An 18,042-nucleotide genomic window follows, 5' to 3' on the forward strand; every position below is an offset into this window, starting at 1 on the left:
TATAGCAGGAGGATCAAGGCAGCATTTATGGGAGCCAGACCTGTATTTCTCACCACTTCTGACCTCCACATGTCCTAGTCTCCACTTGTTAGCTCCTCTACCCCTACAAACTGCTCCACCATGTGCATTTGCATTTAGTGAGCACCTGTGTTGTGCCAGGCATGGTGCCAAGTTCAAGTGAATAAGGTAGACGTGGCCCCTCCTCATGGGGCTACATTTTAGCAATCCCTTAGCTTAGGTGATGGGTCAGGAGGATGCCAAAGCTGCCTCTCTCATTAGGAACCTCACTGCTCTCTTCTTGTAGCCAGTCTGGTGACCACCTTAGAAGTGATTCTCAAACTTGGCCCGCTCTGGGCTGTGTACCCAAAATCTCTGCCATCACCTCTACCAAAAACCCTTTGCATCCTGTCCTTGCTTACTAGGAAACAATCTTGTAACCAATTGTCTTGCCCACTGGACTGCTAGACTGTGGGCTCCATGTGGGCAGACTTCCTGAACCATGCTGGTATGTCCACTTGGTATGTGCCAGGTACACTTGACAGTAAGTGCACAGCAACTGGTAGTTGAGTGACTAGGTAAGAAATTACAAACAGCCTGATGGGGAAGAACAGCATCTTTTGGCAGAGTCTGTCATGTTGTTTGATGCCCCATAGAAGAGGGTTCCCCTAATGGCCATCACCACAGGGCATTTGAATTTGCGTGTCTTCCCCACTTCTCAGTGAGCTCTTTAAAGACTGGCACCAGTAGGGGTTCCCCTAGTATTTGCGCTGCTACTTTTTCATACCTCATCAACTGCCACATGTCTGACATACAGCAGGTAATCAGTAAACACCGAAGTGAATCCCCTGGCCTCTTTTTGTGTCAGTTGTCACTCCACCCCCGTTATTCAATGTGCCATCAGTGTGAGCATATCGTGGTGAGGGGCTTTAGAAAACCCTCTCGTAGGCCGGGCGCGGTGGCTCAAGCCTGTAATCCCAGCACTTTGGGAGGCCGAGACGGGCGGATCACGAGGTCAGGAGATCGAGACCATCCTGGCTAACACGGTGAAACCCCGTCTCTACTAAAAATACAAAAAACTAGCCGGGCGAGGTGGCGGCGCCTGTAGTCCCAGCTACTCGGGAGGCTGAGGCAGGAGAATGGCGTAAACCCGGGAGGCGGAGGTTGCAGTGAGCTGAGATCCAGCCACTGCACTCCAGCCTGGGCGACAGAGTGAGACTCCGTTTCAAAAAAAAAAAGAAAACCCACTCGTGTTTCCTCTCTTGTATTGCCCTCAAAAGACCAGAAGCCATATCTTGCTTGATAATGATAGGTTGGACAACCTTCACATAAGTGGTTCTGCCTATAAATTATCTTTTTTTACATTTTTTAATTTTTTTAATTTTTTATAGCAAGGTCTCACTGTTGCTGAGGCTGGAGTGCAGTGGAGTGATCTCAGCTCGTTGCATCCTCTGCCTCCCAGGCTCAAGCGATCCTCTCACCTCAGACTCCTGAGTAGCTGGGACTACAGGCGTGTTCCACCACGCTGGCTAATTTTTTTTGTTTTTTTGGTAGAGGCAGGGTTTCACCACGTTGCCCAGGCTGGTCTCAAACTCCTGAACTCAAACAATCTACCTGCCTTGGCCTCCCAAAGTGCTAGGATTACAGGTGTCAGCCACTGTACCCAGCCTATATATCTAATTATCTAATACATTTTTTTTTTCCTGCAGAAAGATTAAAAACAATTCTATTGGAGGATTTTTTTTCCTATTCTGAGTTTAATGAGTTATAAATACTGCTTTCCACAGCAAGCACTGTGTATTTTATGGGCTCAGCACACTTCCCATGTGTGACTCTGCTAGTTAGCACTGTGTATTTTAAAGTACTTTTATGCTCCTGTTGGTGGAGAATGTTGGGCTTCAGTGTCAGTGTTGAAGGGGCAAGTAATAATTTTTGAGCTGGCAATAAGTTTTTAAAGTTTTTCTTTTGATTAACAAATATTTACTGAATGCTTACCATACCATGGGTAAGCCTGTTTTTCAGACTGTGTGTGAGATTTAAAAGTACACAACTATTCAGCAAACACTTATTGTGCATTTACCATGTGCAGGTTCTGTGCTAGTAGACAGGAAAACAAGGTGACATGACAGGGGCCGGACGTGGTGGCTCACACCTGTAATCCTAGCATTTTGGGAGGCCGAGAGGGCCCAAATTGCTTGAGCCTAGGAGTTCAAGACCAGCTTAGGCAACATAGCAAGACCCCTGTCTCTACAAAAGAAAAAGAAAAAATTAGCTGGGCGTGGTGGCGTATACTTGTCCTGACTGCTTAGGAGGCTGAGGTGGGAGGATGGCTCAAGCTCAAGAGTTGGAGACTGCAGTGAGCTAGGACTGTGCCACTGCACTCCAGCCTTGGTGACAGAGCCAAGAAAAGCCATAAAGCAGCAAACTAGGACCATGTCACTGCACTCCAGCCTTGGTGACAGAGCCAAGAAAAGCCATAAAGCAGCAAACTAGGACCATGCCACTGCATTCCCGCCTAAGTGAGAGCCAGACCTTGTCTCTTTAAAAAAAAAAAAAAAAAAAAGCCGTAAAGATTGGCGAAAGGGAAAGATTTTACCCCTGTAAGAGCTCTCAGGGCCCTCAGTGGGCAGGGGACGTAGTCCTCGGTTATGAACATGCATCTAAGAGTTATCAAAGTGACCTGGACAGAGTGAGGTGGTGGAGGTAGAGAAGGGCACAGCATTTCATAAAGGAATCTCTCTCTGTATTAGTTATCTATTGCTGCGTATCAGATCGCCCCCAACTTAGCATATAAAACAACAGTTCTGAGGGTCAGGAATTTGGGGTGACTTAGCTGGCTGCTTCTGACCCGGGGTCTTTCATGAGGCTGCAGTCAAGCTGTTGGCCAGGGCTGAGGTCACCTGGGAGCTTACATGGTGGTTGCAGGCGTCCTCTCCTGACTGGCAGTTGGACAGAGGGCCTCAGTTCCTCAGCACTTCACCCTCTCCACAGAGTTAGCTGAGTGTCCTCAAGACATGGCACCTGGCTTCCCCTAGAGCTTGTGATCCAAGGTGGGGAGGGAGCAGGGGGAGAGAAAAAGAGAGTGGGGGAAGAGAAGAAAAAGCCATAGTGTCATTTGTAACCCTGTCTCAAAAATGACATGGTCATTTCTGCCATACACACACAGACACACAGATCACCTTGGTAAAGTGAGGATGGAGATTACACAGGACGTGAATACCAGGAGGTGTGGGTTTCATTGGGGCCATCTTGGAGTCTGGCTGCCACAACTTCTTCCTCGGGCTGGGGAGAGAAGAAATATGTGCAACAGCCTACCATCTGGTATAGCCAGTGCCAGGAAGGATGGTAGGGCTAGAGTGTTCCCAGGCAGGGCTGTTCCCTCACTAGCATTCCTTTACATGACTGGTAGGATCCCTGCTGAAGCCTCAAGGATAAGGCATGTTTGAGATGGTACACAAACCTAAATTCTCTTCACTATGTATAGTGTGCGTTTTTAAAATATATACATGATAGGCCAGGCGGGGTGGCTCATGCCTGTAATCCCAGCACTTTGGGAGGCCGAGGTGAGCAGATCATGAGATCGGTAGATTGAGACTATCCTGGCTAACACGGTGAAACTCCATATCTACTAAATATACAAAAAATTAGCTGGTTGTGATGGCGGGCGCCTGTAGTCTTAGCTACTCAGGAGGCTGAGGCAGGAGAATGGCACGAACCTGGGAGGCAGAGGTTGCAGTGAGCCGAAATCGTGCTGCTGCACTCCAGCCTGGGCGACAGAGCGAGATTCCATCTCAAAAAAATAAATAAATAAATAAAAATAAATAAATAAATATAATAATGTGTAATATACTATATAAATCTTAAACTGGGCACAGTGGCTCATGCCTGTAATCCCAGCACTATGGGAGGCCGAGGCTGTCAGATCATCTGAGGTCAGGAGTTCGAGACCAGCCTGGCCAACATGGTAAAACCCCGTCTCTACTGAAAATACTAAATTAGTCGAGTATAGTGGTGCGAGCCTGTAGTCCCAGCTACTCCGGAGGCTGAGGCAGGAGAATCAATTGAACCCAGAAAGCGGAGGTTATGGTGAGCTGAGATCGCACCACTGCACTCCAGCCTGGGTGACAGAGCGAGACTCTGTCTCAAAATAAAAAAATACGTAATATAGTAATTAACTATACTAATTTATAATTAATATAATTATATATAATAATAAAAGAACATGAAATATGAGGCTTTTAAAAAAAACCTAGATGAGATATTTTCTAATATTACAATCCCAAAGTTTACATTATAAAGGTTAAGCAGTTTTCAAGCTAAGTCATTTACTGTATCTTATAGGATAATTTATTTGGCTAACATAAATTAGTAACTGAATTTAGCATTTTTTTTTTTCAGGTGTGTTTTGATTGTGGTGCCAAAAATCCCAGCTGGGCGAGCATAACCTATGGAGTGTTCCTTTGCATTGATTGCTCCGGGTCCCACCGGTCACTTGGTGTTCACTTGAGTTTTATTCGGTAAGTGAATCTTCTCTCATTGGGGTGAAAGTGATTACATTGTTACATGGGTGTTTTTTTTCCCCTTTTTTCTTTTCTTTTTTTGAGACAGGGTCTTGCCTTGTCACCTGTCACCTTTGCTTCAGTAGTGCCATCATAGCTCACTGGGCTCAAGCGAACTCAGCCTCTACAAAAAAATAAAAAATGTTGTGGTGTGATGATGTATAACTGTAGTCCTGATTACTCGGGAGGCTGAAGTGGGAGGATCACTTAAGCCCAGGAGTCAAGGCTGCAGTGAACTATGATCATGCTGCTGCATTCCAGCCTGGGCGATAGAGTGAGACCCTGTCTCTTAAAAAAAAAGAAAGAAATTTGATTTTCAGTGTTGCCATACGATATTAAAAGGTGAGGCCCCTTTTTTTTTTTTTGGAGACGGAGTCTCACTCTGTCGCCCAGGCTGGAGTGCAGTGGTGCGATCTCGGCTCACTGTAAGCTCCGCCTCCTGGGTTCATGCCATTCTCCTGGCTCAGCCTCCTGAGTAGCTGGGACTGCAGGCACCTGCCACCATGCCCGGCTAATTTTTTTGTATTTTTAGTAGAGACGGGGTTTCACCATGTTCGCCAGGATGGTCTCGGTCTCCTGACCTCGTGATCCGCCCGTCTCGGCCTCCCAAAGTGCTGGGTTTACAGGTGTGAGCCACTGTGCCCGGCCAAAGTGAGGCCTTTAAGAAGTGATTGAGCCCTCATGGGTGGATTAATCCATTCCTGGATTAATGGGCTATCATGTGAGCGTTTTTATAGGAAGAAGAAGAGAGACCTGAGCTAGCATGCTCAGCATTCTCACTAGTTGAGGGCCTGTGCTGCCTCTGGACTCTGCAGAGTCCAGCCAGCAAGAAGGTTCTCACCGGGCCGGGCGTGGTGGCTCACGCCTGTAATCCCAGCACTTTGGGAGGCCGAGGCGGGTGGATCACGAGGTCAGGAGATCCAGACCATCCTGGCTAACATGGTGAAACCCCATCTCTACTAAAAATACAAAAAATTAGCCAGGCGTGGTGGCGGGCGCCTGTAATCCCAGCTACTCGGGAGGCTGAGGCGGGAGAATGGCTTGAACCCGGGAGGCGGAGCTTGCAGTGAGCCGAGATCACGCCACTGCACTCCAGCCTGGGCAACAGAGTGAGACTCCGTCTCAAAAAAAAAAAAAAAAAAAAAAAAACAAACAGAAAGTTCTCACCAGATGTAGCCCCTTGACCTTGGACTTCTCAGCCTCCTTAACTGTAAGAAATCAACTTCTTTTCTTTATACATTACCCAGTTTCAGGAATTGTGTTACAAGCAATGGAAAACCGATTTATGACAGTTTATCTTCTAATAATTCAGCAGTACGAAGTACCGACTCATGGGAGAAGGGGAATCAGGTGCTGTGGGTCTGTCCTATGTCCACCAAAGTGGAGAGTTTATGTCAATGAGACGCTCTCCTTGCATCAGGGCTTCGCTTCCAGCATAACGTTACAGCTCTGGCTTCCAAGGACACTAATATCACAAAGCCTGAGTGAATGATTTTTAGTGGCAGTTTCAAATGTATATAACATGAAGGTCTTTTTTCTCCTTTTATCTGAAGACTTGGGTTGCATTGGCCCCTGTGGTGAGTAAACCATCTTCTACTTCTGATACTTTACAGCGATAGCCCATATGGGGCCTATGCAAAGCGTCAGAAGACACCACCTTTGGACAGACAGTCTGATGGGATAACCCCATAGGCCAGTGGGAGGCAGGACTATTTGCGAAGTGAAATAAATTGAAATAATAAAACAAATAATGGAAAGATCCCCAGGGCTTGGAAGCCAAGCAAGGCCTGCATGTCAGCTGCCACAGGCCCTTGCCGGGACAGCTTCTGCAGGGCACCCTCAAACAGCCATGGCTTAGTCATTGCTGCCTTCCCCAGACAATCCAGAGATTTCCCTACTGCATCTTTTCTAGGGAAGGAACCAGTTAGGCTGCCCATTTGAAATTGTGGCAAGCAATCTTATATTATGACTTAAGGAATATTGAAATATTGATACAACGTGATTATTAAGAAGGAGCATTTGTTCCTATAAGATAAAATCTATTATAATTCTTTGTTTGTTTGTTTGTTTTTTTGAGACGGAGTCTTGCTCTGTCGCCCAGGCTGGAGTGCAGTGGCCCGATCTCAGCTCACTGCAACCTCTGCCTTCCGGACTCAAGTGATTCTCCTGCCTCAGCCTCCTGAGTAGCTGGGATTACAGGCATGTGCCACCACGTCCAGCTAATTTTTGTATTTTTAGTAGAGACAAGAGTCTCTCCATGTTGGCCAGGTTGGTCTTGAACCCCTGACCTCAGGTGATCCTGCCCACCTCGGCCTCCCAAAGTCCTGGGATTACCCCGGCTGAAGCTTGTTTTTAGTGTACTTTGTTTTCCAGATTGATCATTACCAGTTAGTTTATGGTAACCTTCCCTGCCCAGAGCAGGTGAAGACTAGACTCCAATACCTAGTCGCTTCTCTTCCTTCTGTCTTTACTGTGTTCTTTCCCTCCTTCTTTCTGCTAAGTCTCGCCCATTATAATCTGGCTCTCCTTCTTCCTCATCACTTGAGAATACTTCTGGTTTAAGCCATTCCAGGAAATTGGGTGGTTTTATGATGTGTTCCTCCCTGAGGCAAGGACTGAGCTAGAGCCTGAGGGTGGTACAGCAGGATCTGTTTGGGCCATTGCAGGTTTAATCACTGACCTTTTAAAAGATAAATAGAACCGTATGAATCACAATGCTTGTAAATGATTCAAAAACAATTAAAATTCATGATACAACCTTAGGGCAGGAGTCTAGGATTTGGGCAAGAGAAAGTCAAGGATGAGAAGGTACTGAGTATGGTTTTTGTTATTTTTAAGGCAGAGAGGAGCTATTCTTTAAATTTTTTATTCCTAAAAAAATTGGGGGACCGGACATAGTGGCTCACACGTGTAATCCCAGCACTTTGGGAGGCCAAGGTGGAAGGATCACTTGAGATTGGGGTTTTTTTTGGTTTTTTTATTTGCTTGTTTATTTTGTTTTTTATCTTTTTCTTTTAAACAGTCTCATTCTGTCGCCCAGGCTGGAGTGCAATGGTACAATCTCAGCTCGTTGCAGTCTCCACCTCCTGGGTTCAAGTGATTCTCCTGCCTCAGCCTCCTGAGTAGCTGGGATTACAGGTGTGTGCCACCACACTCAGCTGATTTTTGTATTTTTAATAGAGACAGGGTTTCACCATGTTGGCCAGGCTGGTCTTGGACCCCTGACCTCATGTGATCCACCCGCCTCAGCCTCCCAAAGTGCTGGGATTACAGGCATGAGCCACAGCACCTGGCCGAGCCTGGGGGTTTGAGGCTGTAGTGAGCTATGATCTTACTACTTCACTTCAGTCTAGGTGACAGCACAAAGACCTTGACTCAATAAAATAAAATAAATAAAAAATAAAAAAACACCACTAGCTAACTGGGAAAAAATCCAAGCAGTCCCAAAATATGAAGTCTCTCCTCTAGAATACTTTTCCCCTCTTCTTCCCCTCCCACTGCCAGACACACACACACACACACACACACACACACACACAGCTTCCTGTGTGGCATGGGTGGTGTGCATGTTTAAGTGGAGTTTTTTTTCTTTAACTAGAATTTCAAGTCAATAAATTTACAGAGGAAAAATAATTTATAAGTTACGGCTTTTGCCAAGCAAAAGGGGGAAGGCAGATTAAGAATATATGGAGAGGGCAAGCTGCATTGTTTGCTGACTGCTCCCACAGTGGACCTGATTGAACTGACTTTTGCCCCTTTTCACCTCCATTGCTGAGATCTCCATGTTTCAGGCTGCTCTTCCCCTCTAGCTCTGTTTCTTCTCAAGTTTGCCGTTACGTATTTCTTGAGCTTATTAAAGGTGAATGGGATCCCTGCATCTATCTCGTTGGCATGGGGTTAGGGACAGGCTTAAATACAACGTAAATAAGAAGATGGACTGCAAAGTTATGCATCAGAGTTGGAAACTAAGTCCTGTGCCCACTTCTGGTTGGAAAATTAGGGCAAGTTTAAAAGAGGTAACATTTGCGATAAACTTGGAAGGTTTGGTGAGGTTTTGATAATGGAGACAAGGCTGGGCATGGTGGCTTGTGCCTGTAATCCCAGCACTTGGGAGGCCGAGGTGGGAAGATAGTTTGAGCCCAGGAGTTTAAGACCAGCCTGGGCAACATAGTGAGACCTCATCTCTACAACAACAAAAAAAGATAATGGAGACAAGGGAGGGAATATTGAGGTCAGTGCTCGGACCTTCAGATATAGAAGTAGGAAAAAGTGAAATGCCTTGGAATGAGTTTTTGCATGCATAGGAAAATAAAGAGAAGTAAGGGTTAAAGGAGAGGATCTGTGTCATATTGTGGAGCTCCTTAGCTGCCAGGCTGGGAACTAATACTTCACTCCTGAGGCCCTGGAGGGGTGAGGCATGCAGGGAGGCTGACAGCCTGGGCAGAGCAGGAGACAACGTCAGGAAGAGGTGAGGACCCAGGCTGAGGATGCAGGAGCTAGGATGCGGTGGGGCAGGGCAGTGGGGGAGGGCAAATCTGATCTGTCCTTTCCTGGCCTTGGGTGTGTTCCTTACCTCTGAATGTCTTACTTTCCTTCTCTTGAAAGTGAGGGTAAGAATACTAGGACCTGCCATATAGGGTGTTGGCAGGAGCGAGCAAGAGAGTCCCATAAAGCCTGGCACATAGTGAGCCTTAGAACACGTTGATAATGACCAGGGCAGAATCTGGGCTCCTGCTCGGTGGACACTGGGGAGAATCTTTTTATGATGTTAGTGTAGAAAGGGTCTTTAGTAGAGACGCTCTGTCACCCAGGCTGGAGTGCAGTGGTGTGATCTTGGCTCACTGCAACCTCTGCCTCCCAGGTTCATGACCTTATAGAGTTAATCAAACAAATTATAAACAAAGGGCTGCTGGGAAGTAGTTACTGAGCTTGTTGATAAGTAAAACTCTAGATTAATAGTGGTATGCACTTTGGGAGGCTGAAATGAGGGGATTGCTTGAGGCCAGGAGTTCGAGACTAGCCTGGCCAACATGGTGAAACCCCATCTCTACTAAAATTATGAAAATTAGCCAGGCGTGGTTCCGCACGCCTCTATTCCCAGCTACTTCTGGAGGCTGGGGCACAAGAATTGCTTGAATCCAGAAGGCAGAGGTTACAGTGAGCTGAAATTGCATCACTGCACTCTAGCCTGGGTGACAGAGACTCTCGTGTCAAAAAAAAATAAAAGGTATGGTTCACTGGGCATGGTGGCTCACACCTGTAATCCCAACACTGAGAGGCTGAGGTGGGAGGGTTGCTTGAGCTCAGAAGTTCTAGACAAGCTTGGGCAACACAAGACCCTATCTCTATTAAAAAACAACAAAGAACAAACAAACAAAAAAGGCCGGACACGGTGGCTCATGCGTGTAATCATAGTACTTTGGGAGGCCAAGGCAGGTGGATCACCTAAGATCGGGAGTTCAAGACCAACCTGACCAACATGGAGAAACCCTGTCTCTGCTAAAAATACAAAAATTAACTGGGCATGGTGACACATGAGTGTTATCCCAGCTACTCAGGAGGCTGAGGCAAGAGAATCGCTTGAACCCAGGAGGTAGAGGTTGCAGTGAGCCAAGATCGCACCATTGCATTCCAGCCTGAGCAACAAGAGCAAAATTCCATCTCAAAATAAAAAAAGCCAGGGATGGTGGCTACCATCTACTTGGGAGGCTGAGACAGGAGGATTTCTTGAGCAATCCTGGTTGAGGCTGCAGTGAGCTGTGATCACACTACTACATTCCTGGGTGACAGAGTGAGACCCTGTCTCAAAAAGAAAGAAAGAAATTAGTAAATATAAGGGCAGCACAAAGGAAAGTTTTGGTGCACCTGAAGCTTGTTTTCTTTTTTCCTTGCCCGTTTTGTAAAAGGTATTCTACGTATACCCATTCTAAAATATCCACATTCCTTTACAGTTAGTGTAAGGCAAGCTATTACTGAATAACAGCCTCTGCTTTTTGCTCATTTCTCTGGATTCAGTATAAAGATTCTAACATTGTTGCTTTACAATCGACCCCTTGGTGAATGTGCATTGTTGTAGCTATACTCAATGCCTTGTTTCAGATTTGATCTTACAGTGGAGAGAAGTCAGGCATAAGGTGTGGCAGGGGCAGGAAGTGCTTGTAGCTTTCACTTCAGGAGCATGAAATCTTGTGTTTTCTCCTCTCCCTGCCGGTCGTGATGTTGGGTAGGTCTCTTCTACCTTGTGATGAGAGAATGAGCATCCTCCGAGCTTCTGGTAGGGATCAAACTGGACAAGTAGATCACCGACATGAAAACATCCAAACAGTGCATCTGTTTCGAGTAGAGACGCATTAACAAATTTTAAATCATACCCAACTAAGGATAGGAGGCAAGGGGTTGATGTTGTTCCAGCCGCCTGCTGACACTCGTCATGTCCCCGTGCCCTGCATTCCAGCAAGGACGAGAGGAGCCAGGGGTTGCTCGCACCAGCCATCATCCACTCTGGAGTCCTGGCATCCCAAAAATGTGGGTCCTTGTTGACACAAACTTAGAATTCTTTAGGATCCTAAAAAGGAAACCTTATTCTCAAAAGCTCGCTGATTTTGATCCTGTGGATAAAAAATATTAACGTTTAGTAATATTCTTTCCATTTAGATCTACAGAGTTGGATTCTAACTGGTCATGGTTTCAGTTGCGATGCATGCAAGTTGGAGGAAACGCTAATGCAGTAAGTTCATCTCAAACTCACCGTTTTCCTTCTTTTTTAAATATTTGTTATGCTATAATAGTAAAGAAGCTCAGGCTAGGTGCAGTGGCTCATGCCTGTAATCTCAGCCGTTTGAGAGGCTGAGATGGAGGATCACTGGAGCCCAGGAGTTCAAGACCACCCTGTGCAACATGGCAAGACCATCTATTTATAAAAAACAAACAGGTCAGGCGCAGTGGTTCACGCCTGTAACCCCAACACTTTGGGAGGCTGAGGTGGGCGGATCACTTGAGGTCAGGAGTTCGAGACCAGCCTGGCCAACATGGAGGAACCCCGTCTCCACTAAAAAAAAAAAAAAATTACAAAAATTAGCCAGGCATGGTGGCGCACACCTGTAATCCCAGCTACTCGGGAGGCTGAGACGGGAGAATTGGATGAACCTGGGAGGCAGAGGTTGCAGTGAGCCGAGATCAGACCACTGCACTCCAGCCTGGGTGACAGAGCGAGACTCCGCCCCAATAAACAAACAAAAAGAGTTCAATACTTGTAAGTTTGGGAGGCCCTATGAGATGAAGCAGAGAGCCTGATGGGTTTTGGAGTTGGACAGACGCAGTTGACTTGTTTATTGAAAAATCTGTTAAACACCTAATAAAATGGAAACGTTGGCTAGGTACTGGGGATACAGTGACAGACAAGACAAACAAGATCCCCATCTGGGCACAGTGGCTCATGCTTGTCATCCTAGAACTTTGGGAGGCTGAGGCAGGCAGATCACCTTGAGCCCATGAATATAAGACCAGCCTGGACAACATGGCAAAAGCCCGTTTCTACAAAAAATACAAAAATTAGGAAAGCATGGTGGTGCATACCTGTAGTCCCAGCTACTCGGGAGGCTGAGGTGGGAGGATCTCTTGAGCCTGGAAGGTAGAGATTGCAGTGAGCTGAGATGGTGCCATTGTGCTCCAGCCTGGGTGATAGAGTGAGACCTTGTCTCAAAATACTATGTAAAAATAACCAAGATCCCCTCTTACAGACAGAGGCAGTCAGAGAGCGATCAAAGAAATATGTTCACAAGAAAATAACAGGCAGTGATAAGTGCTTTAAGAAAATTAAAACAGGAAGCAAGGGTACAGAGAAACTGGAAGCTTCTTTATGACAATAGTTTTTTAATAACTGGGGTGACTTGTGGTTAGGATGGAATGCTTGTATTTGAATTAATATTTAACTTCGTAACTATAAATTACAAAACCCGTTCTTTTTTTTTTTGAGACGAAGTCTGGCTCTGTTGCCCAACCTGGAGTGCAGTGGCACTGTTTCGGCTCGCTGCAACCTCCACCTCCCGGGTTCAAAAGATTCTCCTGCCTCAGCCTTCTGAGTAGCTGGACTACAGGCGCACATCACCACACCTGGGTTTTTTGGTATTTTTAGGAGAGACAGGGTTTCGCCATGTTGGCCAGGCTGGTCTCGAACTCCTGACCTCAAGTGATCCGCCTGCCCTGGCCTCCCAAAGTGCTGGAATTGCAGGCGTGAGCCACCGCGCCTGGCCAAAAAACCCATTCTTCATGTCTTTAAATATAGCAAATATTGTGTTAATTTTTAAACACAAATATAAATATTGTGTGTTAAGTTCTGTGAAAAAAAACCTTAAAATATTAAATTAATTTATAATTTTAAAAGAACTGATTTCCTTAACCTCATTTACAAACCTAATTAAGGATTTTCAAACATTGTAAACTTTATTTACAAATTCAGTATATTTGATTATCTCAAACACTGAACTGGCAGCCTCACAAATCTAGCCAGCCAAATCTTGCACAGCACTGGTAGCCTATTTATCAGGACAAAATGGTGCAGATTGAGTAAATGGAATTCCTTTAGGCGTTTCTTATATGCTAAAGTATAAGAAATCAAATTTATATGCATTTCAAATAAAAATTATGACCAGGCATGGTGGCTCATGCCGGGAATCCAAACACTTTGGGAGGCTGAGGCAAGAGGATCACTTGAGCCCAGGAGTGTAAGACCAGCCTGGGCAACTTAGTGAGACCTCATCTGTACAAAAGACTTAAAAATTAGCAAGGCATAGTGGAACCTGCCTATAGCCTCAGCTACTCAGGAGGCTGAGGTGGGAGGATCACTTGAACCCAGGAGTTCCAGGCTGCAGTGAGCTGTGATTATGCCATTGCACTCCAGCCTGGGTGACAGAACAAGACCCTGTCTCAAAAAGAAAAAAAAAAATATATATATATATATATGTGTGTGTGTGTGTGTGTGTGTGTGTGTGTGTATCAAATAGTCAGAAGTCTATAATAGCAGTTTCAAAAATGCTAGTTTCTCAGTCTTTTTTCTTCGTTGTCCCTAAGCATAAAAATCAATTAATTAATTTTCCATTTAAATTGGATCCGATGTTTCCCTAATGAGATAAATTAAATACTAAGGAATACAGTTTTGTCAGGTAGAGGTGATCTTTGGAAGGCCATAAACCATTGTAATAACTAAGATTTTTTTTTTTTTCACTTTTCAAGAAACAATTTTTGCACCTCTTAATTAAAAATATATCCCTAGCCAGACATGGTGGCTGACACCTGTAATCCCAGAACTTTGGGAGGCCGAGGCGGGAGGACCACTTGAGCTCATGAGTTCAAGACCAGCCTGGACAACAAAGTCTAAAAAAAATTTTTTTAATTAGCCAGGCATAGTGGTGCATGCCTGTAGTCCCAGCCACTTGGGAGTCTGAGGCAGAAGAATTACTTGAGTCCAGGAGGTTGACGCTACAGTGAACAGTGTTCACCGTGCCACTGCACTCCAGCCTAGGTAATTGAGCAAGACCATCTCAAAAAAAAAAAAAAAAAAGAAAGAAAGAAAAAAGTATACCTTAGATGTTTCAAGCTTATTTTTTGAGATAGAGTCTCACTCCTATTGCCTAGGCTGGAGTACAGTGGCAAAATCATAGCTCACTGCAGCCTCAACTTCCTGGGCTCAGGTGATTCACTCAGCCTCCCAAGTAGCTGGGACTATAGGCAAGTACCACCAGGCACAGCAAGTTTTTTACATTTTTAGTAGAGACAGGGTTTTGCCATGTTTGCCAGTCTGGTCTCGAACTCCTAGGCTCAAGTGATCTGCCTACTTTGGCCACCCAAAATGCTGGGATTACAGGCATGAGCTGCCAGACCTGGCCAGTGTTTCTTATTAATTTTTTATTAATTTTCTGGGTGTTTGTAGAGACATGGTCTCACTGTGGTTCCCAGGTCGGTCTCAAATTCCTGGCCTCAAGCAATCCTCCCGCTTTGGCTTCCCAAAGTGCTAGGATTACAGGCATGAGCCACTGTGCCCAGCCTCAAGCATCTTTTTAGAAACCTTTGCCCATTATCATGACGTTCACAAACTTGTTCCTAAACTTAGCCCTGTTGGTTTGACTCACCTGTCCTTATTTCTAAGCCTTCCCAAGGTTGCAGAGTCACCCTCCAAACTCCAGAAAGGAGCTTTCGCATCTCAAGCCAGCAGGGGTCAGGGGACATCTCAAGCCAGCAGGGGTCAGGGGACATGGGGAGGGAAGGCTCAGATTCAGTTTACCCAGTGGAGCTCTAAGTTATGGGCTTGGAACCATCCTTTTGTATTTGAATCCCAACTCTGTCCCTTGCTACCCATGTGATCTGGGGCACGTTGTTGAACCTCTCTGTGCTTCGTTGTCCCCATCTGTAAAGTGTAGACAGGAGTAGTGACTGTCTGATAGTGTTGCTGTGAGGATTGAATGCGATGATGCCCATGAACCACTCATGACAGGATCTGGAACATGTGGGTGACCAATATCATTATCAGTCAAATCAGGTTCATCAAAGGATCACTTGTATAGGTTTTTAGAAGACCTGTTTTAATTAAGATATGAATTCTATAATTCATGGCTGTACATGGATCCTCATGAAGTGGGTAAAAGCAGTTTCTTTTAATTGTTTAAATACTTGTTTTATCGTCTTACTTATATTGTAGTCTCTGTTAATGACAGAATAGTGTTGAACGAGATAAATGTTAATGTAGCTCCTCACTAATTTGTCAAAAATTCTGATTTACTGGAATCCATTTTGAGATCGATTGTGGACTGGGCATGGTGGCTCACACTTCTAATTCCAGCACTTTGGGAAGCCAAGGTGAGAGGACTGCTTGAATCCAGGAGTTGGAGGCTGCAGTGAGCCATGATCATGCCACACTACACTCCAGCCTGGGTGACAGAGTCAGACCATCTCAAGAAACAAAGAAAAGGGCCAGGAGCGGTGGCTAACACCTGTAATCCAGCACTTTGTGAGGCCAAGGCAGGTGGATTCTTTAAGCTCAGGAGTTCAAGACTAGCCTAGACAACATAGCAAGACCCCATCTCTACAAAAAATACAGAAATTAGCCAGGCGTGGTGGCACACACCTGTAGTCCCAGCTACTTGGGAGACTGAGGTGGTGGGATCGCTTGAGCCCAGGAGGTGGAGGTTGCAGTGAACCGAGATGGAGCCACTCCATTCCAGCCTGGGTAATAGAGCAAGACTCCGTCTCAAAAGAAAAAAGAAAAGAAAAGAAGTGGATTGCTCATGAATTAAAAGTAGTCCTGAGAAGAAAGCTTCTCCCCAAATAAAGTTCACAATGACAGAGGTGGTTTAATGGACAAATGAGGACTAGTTATTTCATTTTGTAATGCAAGTCTCATAGCTAGTTTTTGGTTTGTTTTTTGTTTGTTTGTTTGTTTTCTGAGATGGAGTCTTGCTCTGTTTCCCAGACTGGAGTGCGGTGGCACGATCTCAGCTCACTACAAGCTCCGCCTCCTGGGTTCACTATTCTCCTGCCTCAGCCTCCCAAGTAGCTGGGATTACAGGCACCTGCCACCATGCTTGGCTAATTTTTTGTATTTTTAGTAGAGGTGGGATTTCACCGTGTTAGCCAGGATGGTCTTGATCTCCCAACCTCGTGATCCACCTGCCTTGGCCTCCCAAAGTACTGGGATTACAGGTGTAAGCCACCGTACCTGGCCATAACTAGTTTTACCAAAATATTAATCTGCATGCTTTTCTCCGTAGTCTTCCTTTTTTCATCAACATGGGTGTTCCACCAGTGACACCAATGCCAAGTATAACAGTCGCGCTGCTCAGCTTTACAGGGAGAAAATCAAATCGCTCGCCTCTCAAGCAACACGGAAGCATGGCACTGACGTAAGTCACTGGAGGCTGCATTGTCTCCTTTAGATACATGTTCACTTAGTAGAAAAAGTGATTTTTATCCTGAATAGTAAAACTTTTCTACCTGAGTTGTCTTACAAGGAATTAGTGTACAATAGATTCTTACTATTTGAAGTAGTTATGTTCTGTAAATTCATCATGAGTACTGGATTAGCGAATACTAAAACATTGCTCCTAGGAGAAATACAGGCTTAGGTTCCTATGAGCTCTGGTCTCATTTTTGTCAACTGATCAATACATAACCTATTTAACATGTGTTTCTATTTAGAGACACCTTTTTAAATATATATTGATGGCTCATGAATGTTGAACTCACAACCAAGGACTGTAACTGAGCCCTGAATGAAGCTTCTTTAATGCCTGGATTTTCTCCGCATGAGGCACATCACAGCCTTCATGTGCTTCAGAACATTAGCTAGCCCTTCAGTACTGCACTTGAGAGGCATCTTAAAAAGTGATATCCTCAATAAAAAGCACGGAAACATGAAGAACGTAGCACGAAATAAGCTACAGAAAGGACATTTGTTATGAGAACTGAAACAAGAAGGCCAGAGTAGTGTGTCTTGTTTACCTCAGCTGAGAATGTGGTTCTCAGGCAACTGATTTTTTGCTGCACTATTCTCCAAATGACTAAAAACACTACAAGGACTGAGTTTGGGTTAAAAGTAAATTTTAGCAAGTAGGTAAATTCATAAATATGGAATCCGTGAATAATGAGGATTGATTATCATTTGGAACCTGCATTTAGATATGAAGTCTTTGATCTTTCCTTTTCAGAAATGGTTTGTGTATTTGAGGTACTTGACTTCCTCAAGGTTTGGAAGCAAAATTTACTGGATGATAGATTACTAAAGTGCACTCAGAGGTCCTCTGTAGGGATGTTACTGATTTTATAAGAATGGAAAGCACCAATCTTTAGGAAACAGGTCTCTATAAGGGAAGTGAAGGGTATCAAATAAAATCCTTTACAGGCCGGACGAAATGCTCAGCCCTGCGTTGTGTTTTTGTTCTAGCTGTGGCTTGATAGTTGTGTGGTTCCACCTTTGTCGCCTCCACCAAAGGAGGAAGATTTTTTTGCCTCTCACGTTTCTCCTGAGGTATGTATTATGCTTCACCTCATTTTAAAGTGTGCTTACTCTGACAGTTAACAAAAGGTACATATTTAAAATGTTAGGATGTAGGCTATGCTGTTGTAACAAGAAGTCCTGAAACATAACTACTGAAGAGAGAAATGACATTATCAACAATTCTAAGGTTAGGCTATCTGCCGTTGACTGATGGACTTTGCTGTTCTCAACGTGTGGCTTCCATCTCAGGGTCTAAAGCAGCTGCTTCAGTTTAAGACTCTCCCAGCTTAAGAGAAGAGAACAAGCATCCTTGAGAGCTAATGCCCTATTCTTTTATTTCTTTCTTTATTTTTGGGGGGACCGAATCTGGCTCTGTTGCCCGAGCTGGAGTGGAGTGGCACGATCTCAGTTCATTATAGTCTCTGCCCCCTGGGTAGGCAATTCTCCAGCCTCAGCCTCCCGAGTAGCTGGAATTACAGGTGTGCACCGACACACCCA

The 18,042-nt window shown here is 45.0% G+C and overlaps 1 protein-coding gene across 1 annotated transcript in view; it reads left to right on the forward strand.

Annotated features, from left to right (window-relative positions):
• ARFGAP3 (ARF GTPase activating protein 3) overlaps nucleotides 1-18,042 on the forward strand; it is a 63,042-nt gene that overhangs the window by 5,918 nt on the left and 39,082 nt on the right. Inside the window, exons 2-5 of the mRNA XM_007975994.3 lie at nucleotides 4,396-4,514; nucleotides 11,211-11,283; nucleotides 16,319-16,450; nucleotides 17,491-17,574. Of these exons, the coding sequence (XP_007974185.3) occupies nucleotides 4,396-4,514; nucleotides 11,211-11,283; nucleotides 16,319-16,450; nucleotides 17,491-17,574 (408 nt within the window). The remainder of the gene's footprint in view (nucleotides 1-4,395; nucleotides 4,515-11,210; nucleotides 11,284-16,318; nucleotides 16,451-17,490; nucleotides 17,575-18,042) is intronic.

The sequence above is a fragment of the Chlorocebus sabaeus genome, chromosome 19, assembly GCF_047675955.1.
Source record: "Chlorocebus sabaeus isolate Y175 chromosome 19, mChlSab1.0.hap1, whole genome shotgun sequence".
NCBI classification, from domain to species: domain Eukaryota; kingdom Metazoa; phylum Chordata; class Mammalia; order Primates; family Cercopithecidae; genus Chlorocebus; species Chlorocebus sabaeus.